The 7,053-nt window shown below is 49.0% G+C and overlaps 1 protein-coding gene across 3 annotated transcripts in view; it reads left to right on the top strand.

Annotated features, from left to right (window-relative positions):
* The first annotated feature begins 1,897 nt into the window (after positions 1-1,897).
* The window catches only part of L3MBTL2 (L3MBTL histone methyl-lysine binding protein 2), a 27,587-nt gene continuing 22,431 nt past the window's right edge, over positions 1,898-7,053 (top strand). Inside the window, exons 1-2 of one of the 3 annotated variants that reach the window (XM_017870278.1) lie at positions 1,898-2,070; positions 6,172-6,409. In XM_017870278.1, the coding sequence (XP_017725767.1) occupies positions 2,047-2,070; positions 6,172-6,409 (262 nt within the window). In that variant the 5' untranslated portion in view covers positions 1,898-2,046. The remainder of the gene's footprint in view (positions 2,071-6,171; positions 6,410-7,053) is intronic. The other 2 variants (XM_017870279.1, XM_017870280.1) reach the window with 2 other exon arrangements.

Raw genomic sequence — 7,053 nt, forward strand, 5'->3', positions numbered from 1 at the left:
CCAAAGTGCTGGGATTACAGGGGTGAGCCACTGTGCCTGGCCAGGTCTACGAGTTTTAAAGATCACCTGTGTGGATTAAAGGTGAAGATTTAAAAAGGGTAACCATGGGAGGCGGAGGTTGCAATGAGCAGAGATCCCACTGCACTCCAGCCTGGATGACAGAGGGAGACTCCATCTCAATCAACCAATCAATCAATAAAAGAAAGAGGGCCGGGTGCGGTGGCTCATGCCTGCAATCCCAGCACTTTGAGAGGCCAAGACACGTGGATCATGAGGTCAGGAGATCGAGACCATCCTAGCTAACACGGTGAAACTCCCTCTCTACTAAAAATACAAAAAACTAGCCGGGCGTGGTGGTGGGCACCTGTAGTCCCAGCTACTCGGGAGGCTGAGGCAGGAGAATGGTGTGAACCCGGGAGATAGAGCTTGCAGTGAGCCGAGATCCTGCCACTGCACTCCAGCCTGGGCAACAGAGCGAGACTCCGTCTCAAAAAAGAAAGAGAGAGAGAGAGAGAGAGAGGAAAGAAGGAAGGAAGGAAGGAAGGAAGGAAGGAAGGAAGGAAGGAAGGAAGGAAGGGGTGACCACTTGAAGGGCTGCTGAAATGGGCCGGTGGCTTGTATTAGAGTGGTAGTGGAGGAAACACAGGATATATTTTGGAGGTAGAAAAACCAACATGTTGGCAGCATGGATACAGGGGTTTAGGGTGGAAGGGGTTGAAGGAAAGAAAGACATCTAGGAAGAGTTTCACATCTCCATGGTGGGCCTCAAATTTAGGCATATGTTTTATATGTATTCAGCCTCCACATATTGCATTTAGAGTCTTAGTTAATTCATTGGGACACAGCATAGTATAGGGAAGGAATTTGTACTAAATTTGGAATCCCAATCCTGTGTGATCTTGGAAAGTGCCTAAACCTGAAGAGCCACCACTTCCTCTTCTTTCAAACGGTGATAGGATGTGTAAGGGTTTGAAAAGATGTTTGCAAAGCTCCACAACAGCACCTAGAACTCAGGGTGTCTAAAGAGGTTGTGGGAAACCCTAACGGGATGAGGTAGAGAGCCTCAGATTCGAGGATTTTACCCAGGAGAGAGTGGTGAATGAGGAATGTTGCAAGATTTGGAGGAGGCTGGACATTTACAGCATTGAGAAAAAGAATATTCCAGTTTCAGCTGACGCGGTGGCTCACGCCTGTAATCCCAGCACTTTGGGAGGTTGAGGCGGGTGGATCACGAGGTCAGTTCAAGACCAGCCTGGCCAAGATGGTGATACTCCGTCTCTACTAAAAAATACAAAACTTAGCCGGGCTTGGTGGCGGGCGCCTGTAATCCCAGCTACTTGGGAGGCTGAGGCACGAGAATCGCTTGAACCCGGAAGGTGGAGGTTGCAGTGAACCAAGATCGCGCCACTGCACTCCAGCCTGGGTGACAGGGCAAGACTTCGTCTCAAGAAAACACACACACACACATACACACACTGTATTCCAGTTTCTTCCTTCCTCTTTCTTTCTCTCTCTCTCTCTCTCTGTCTCTCTCTCTTTCTTCCCTTTTTTCTTCTTTTCAATCTGGAGTATTTCAGTTTCTGCCTGAGATGGAAATGAGTCCCTCTGCTATGCATCCCAGCAAAAGGACACCTTAAATATCTAACCCGGGAGAGTACGAGGTTATTCCTGGAGTCTGAAACAGTGACTATCATAGGTGCTCAGTAACCGTTTAGTGAATAATAACATCCCAATGAAGTCAAGAGGTTGGCGTAACTGGAACAGTTGGCGTGAGGCGCAAGGGGTTTCCAGCGTCCCTGGTTTCCACGTCACTATGGTAACGCCCCACCCTGCACACCCAAGGCGAACTACAATTCCCACAAGCGCCCGCGGTTTCCCCGCCCAAAGGGAGAGAATGGCGCGAGCAGGCACGGAACTGGCTTTTCCGCCTTCCTGCAGCGTGATTGGCCCGTGGCTCAGGGAGGCGACCAATGAGTGCTCTCGGGGAGAGCGACGAGGCCAATATGGCTTCCTGCACCTGGTGACGCTTGGCGAAACTGAGGTCTCATGGAGAAGCCCCCGAGTATTGAGGTGAGAAGGAGAGGGCTTAGCGTGACTTGGAAGGGGAACCCCGAGATCCTCGCTCCGTGGACCCTTCTTTAGGGCTTTTAACGACGTCTGGAGAATGGAGGGTGGAAGGATGGATAAACTGAGATAAACTGAGCCAGGGCCAGAGGCGACTGGCGTTACTTTTTGCTCCTCTCCTGCTGGGACCAATGTTCGGCGAGTTCAGGGAGGAACAGCTGTCCCTGGCCTGGGGGAAGGGGAACTAGGTTTAGGATGTGAGAGCTCCTGAATCTTCTTTATCCTCATTGTCTCGTGGCCGTGTTCTTTAGGGCTTGTGAGGCCTGTTACATGAGGTGGGAAGTGAAGGGAGATTAACGTTGGGTGAACATCACTCCTTGTCTGTAACGTTCATGTGCATTATCTTCCAGTACACTCACAGGAATTATGTATTATTCTTTCGTCTTCGTCATTCAAGCCACTGAGGCTTAGAGGTGGTGTGACGCCCCAGGAAGTTACCCCGGCTGGAAAGTGAAGGAGGTTCACTGGAAAGTGAAGGAAGTCTGTCCGCGTCCGAAACTTTGATATGCTTTTCACATTGTACTGCAACCTGGAACCCACTCATCCCTTTTGTTTTTTCTTTCAGACGGAGTCTCGCTCTGTTGCCCAGGCTGGAGTGCAGTGGCGCGATCGCAGCTCACTGCAACCTCCGTCTCCCGGGTTCAAGCAATTCTCCTGTCTCCGCCTCCCGTGTAGCTGGGATTACAGGCATGCGCAACCACAGCCGGCTAATTTTTATATTTTTAGTAGAGACGAGGTTTCACCATGTTGGTCAGACTGGTTTCGAACTCCTGACCTCAGGTGATCTGCCCACTTTGCCTCGACCTCCCAAAGTGCTGGGATTACAGGCGTGAGCCACTGCACCCCGCCTCATCCTTTAATCATTTGGTTTCTGGGCACCTTATATTTGTTTTAAGAGACGGGGTGTTCCTCTCTTGCCCTGGCTGGAGTGCAGTGGTTACTCACAGGCGTGATGACAACGCACTGCAGCCTCGAACTCTTGGGCTCAAGCAATCCTCACACCTCAACCTCCTAAGTAGCTGGGACTACAGATGGTCTCTGTCACCCTGCCTTACAGGGGTACCTATATTTGAACTGTTTCCTTTCTAGCATATTTGCATGTGTAGGTGCAAATATAAAGTGGAATAGCTCAAACATTCTGCAAGGGTAAAGGAAAATAATAATGTGGAGAATAAGAATAGCATGTCACACTTTTAGAGCTGTTACTGACTGCTGGAAATAGAACTAGGCTTTACATATCTTAATCTTCATAAGAATTATCTAAAGAAAGCTTATTATCTCTCTTGTAATGATGAAGAACTGAGGGCAGCGAGATAAAATACACACAAAATCACACAGTTAATAAATGTTAGAGCCTAGGCAAATCAGATTCAAACCTAGGCAAATCAGTCTATGCTTTTTTTTTTTTTTTTTTTTTTTTTTTTTGAGACAGAGTTGCTCTGTCACCCAGGCTGGAGTGCAGTGGTGCAATCATAGCTCACTGCAGCCTTGACCTCCCTGGCTCAAGAGATCCTCCCACTTCAGCCATCCCGAGTAGCTGGGACCACAGGCGCCCGCCTCGTCGCCCGGCTAGTTTTTTGTATTTTTAAGTAGAGACAGGGTTTCACCGTATTAGCCAGGATGGTCTCAATCTCCTGACCTCGTGATCCGCCCGTCTCGGCCTCCCAAAGTGCTGGGATTACAGGCTTGAGCCACCGCGCCTGGCCCAGTCTATGCTTTCAACCAGTAAAAGTTGGCAATGTTTATTGAGCACTTACTATATGCAAGTCACTATTCTGAGTGCTTTGCCTGTATTGTCTCTTACTTCTCCCCCAAATCCTTTTTTTTTTTTTTTTGAGACAGAGTTGCTCTGTCACCCAGGCTGGAGTGCAGTGGTGCAATCATAGCTCACTGCAGCCTTGACCTCCCTGGCTCAAGAGATCCTCCCACTTCAGCCTCCCTAACCACCACGCCCAGCAAATTTTTTCCAGTTTTTGTAGAGACAGGGTTTCCCTATGTTGCCCAGTCTGGTCTTGAACTCCAGGCTCAAGCAATCCTCCTGCCTCGGCCTCCCAAAGTGCTGTGATTACAGGCATGAGCCACTATGGCCAGCCCCCAAACCCTGTGAAATAGGTGATACTATCCTCATTGTACAGATGTGGAAACTGAAACACTGCAAAACTGACTTGCTGCAGGTCATACAGCAAGTAAGCACTAGAGATGGTATTTGAGCTCTTCACACCTTTTTTTTTTCCCCTTTGAGACAGCGTCTTCCTCTGTCATCCAGGCTGGAGTGCAATGGTGTGACCATGATTCAGTACAGCCGTGACCTCCCAGGCTCAAGCTATCTTCCCACCTCAGCCTTCTGAGTAGCTAGAACTACAGGTGCATACCACCACCACCTGGCTTTTTTTTTTTTTTCTTTTGAGACAGGATCTCACTTTTGCCCAGGCTGGATAGCAGTGGCATGGTTATGGCTCACTACCACCTTCACCTCCCAGGCTCAAGCAGTCCTTCCACCTCAGCTCCAAGGAGCTGGGAATACAGGCACATGCCACCACACCTGGCTAATTAATTTTTTATTTTTATTTATTTTTTTGAGACGGAGTCTGGCTGTCGCCCAGGATGGAGTGCAGTGGCACTATCTCGGCTCACTGCAAGCTCCGTCTCCCAGGTTCACGCCATTCTCCTGCCTCAGCCTCCTGAGTAGCTGGGACTACAGGCACCTACCACCACGCCCGGTTACTTTTGTATTTTAGTAGAGACAGGGTTTCACCGTGTTAGCCAGGATGGTCTCGATCTCCTGACCTTGTGATCCGCCCGCCTCAGCCTCCCAAAGTGCTGGGATTACAGGCGTGAGCCACCGCGCCCAGCCGAGTCAAATATTTTTATTTTATAGATGAGAAAATTGAAGCCCACAGAAGTTAAATGACTTGCTCAAGGCCCTATAGCTAGTTAGGATCAGAGCTGAATCTAGCGCTATAGTACACCCCAAGATGCCATAGTTATCTGTGTGTCATCTGTCTCTCTGATCCTCTTTGGAGCAGTCTGGGTCCCAAATTAACTTTTCTGTGACTTAAATTGTTTCTGAGTTGAGATCATTTTGATGTAATATTGAACGGAGAAGACTTTTCTCTTTTTGAGACAGAGTCACTCTGTCGTGCAGGCTGGAGTACAGTGGTACAATCTTAGCTCACTGCAACCTTCGCCTCCCAGGTTCAAGCAGTTCTCTGCCTCAGCCTTCCAAGTACCTGGGATTACAGGTGCCTGCCACCACACCCGGCCAATTTTTGTATTTTTAGTAGAGACAGGGTTTCACCATCTTGGCCAGGTTAGTCTTGAACTCCTGACCTCGTGATCCACCCGCCTTGGCCTCCCAAAGTACTGGGATTTCAGGTATGGGCCACCATGCCCGGCTAAGAATTAATTTCTAATATATATCTTCTACCCCAGAAAGTCTTTCTGAAGTACCTTAGGATATTTCACCTTTTTTTTTCTTTTTTTGAGATAGAGTCTCGCTCTGTCACCCAGACTGGAGTGCAGTGGCACAATCTTGGCTCACTGCAGCCTCTGCCTCCTGGGTTTAAGCGATTCTCTGCACCAGCCTCCTGAGTGACTGGGACTACAGGCACCCACCACCATGCCTGGCTTTTTTTTTTTTTTTTGTAATTTTTAGTAGAGACAGGGTTTCACCGTCTTGGTCAGGCTGATCTCGAACTCCTGGCCTCAGGTGATCTGCCGGCCTCGGCCTCCCAAAGTGCTAGGATTGCAGGCGTGAGCCACTGCACCCGGCCCTCATTGTTACACAGTATTCTATTTGAACCATGTTAAAATATCATCATTTGTAAATCCACAGAGGAGCCTGGTGAATTCCTAACACATATTTTCTGTCTTGTTAAGCTATTGTATTGCATCATGGTGGAGAAATGTGGAAATAGGAGTAATGATCCTAGTATTTGGAAGGTTCCCGAAAGTGTGAGGGGGCTGATAGCAGATCTGCAGCTTCTCCCCCCGTGCACTAAAGCCAATCATAATTCTTTCTACCTGGTTTGTGTCATCCTCCATTAGGAGACCCCATCTTCAGAACCAATGGAGGAAGAGGAAGATGATGACTTGGAGCTGTTTGGTGGCTATGATAGTTTCCGGAGTTATAACAGCAGTGTGGGCAGTGAGAGCAGCTCCTATCTGGAGGAGTCAAGTGAAGCAGAAAATGAAGATCGGGAAGCAGGGGAACTGCCGACCTCCCCCCTGCATTTGCTGAGCCCTGGGACTCCTCGCTCCTTGGATGGCAGTGGTTCTGAGCCAGGTGCCTTCCGAGTGTCCCCTGAGGATGGAAAGGAGTCAGAAGATTATAGAGGAAGAGGGGGATGGATATAGGCTATACGGGCAGAGCCATCCAGATGTAAAAGGCTGTTAATTGTGATTTCTAAGGGATCAGATGTATAAGGATCTGTAAGGGAGACAGAAGCACCCCAAGTAGCCAGAGTGGTACTTCCTTTGCTGAATTTTTTTTTTTTTTAAGACTTGAGTCTCACCCTGTTGCCCAGGATGGAGTGCAGTGGCATGATCTTGGCTCACTGCAACCTCCACCTCCCGAGTTCAAGTGATTCTCGTGCCTCAGCCTTCCAAGTAGCTGGGACTACAGGCACCCACAACCACACCCAGCTAATTTTTTTTGTATTTTTAGTAGAGACGGGGTTCCGGCGTGTTAGCCAGGACGGTCTCGATCTCCTGACCTCATGATCCGCCCACCTCGGCCTCCCAAAGTGCTGGGATTACAGGCGTGAGCCTCAGATTTGCCTTTTGAAAAAGACAGATTTTGGCTGGGCGCGGTGGCTCACACCTGTAATCCCAGCACTTTAGGAGGCCTAGACGGGTGGATCACGAGGTCAGGAGATCAAGATCATTCTGGCTAACACAGTGAAACCCCGTCTCTACTAAAAATATGAA

Source organism: Rhinopithecus bieti, unplaced genomic scaffold, assembly GCF_001698545.2.
Source record: "Rhinopithecus bieti isolate Rb0 unplaced genomic scaffold, ASM169854v2 scaffold_4967, whole genome shotgun sequence".
NCBI lineage: Eukaryota > Metazoa > Chordata > Mammalia > Primates > Cercopithecidae > Rhinopithecus > Rhinopithecus bieti.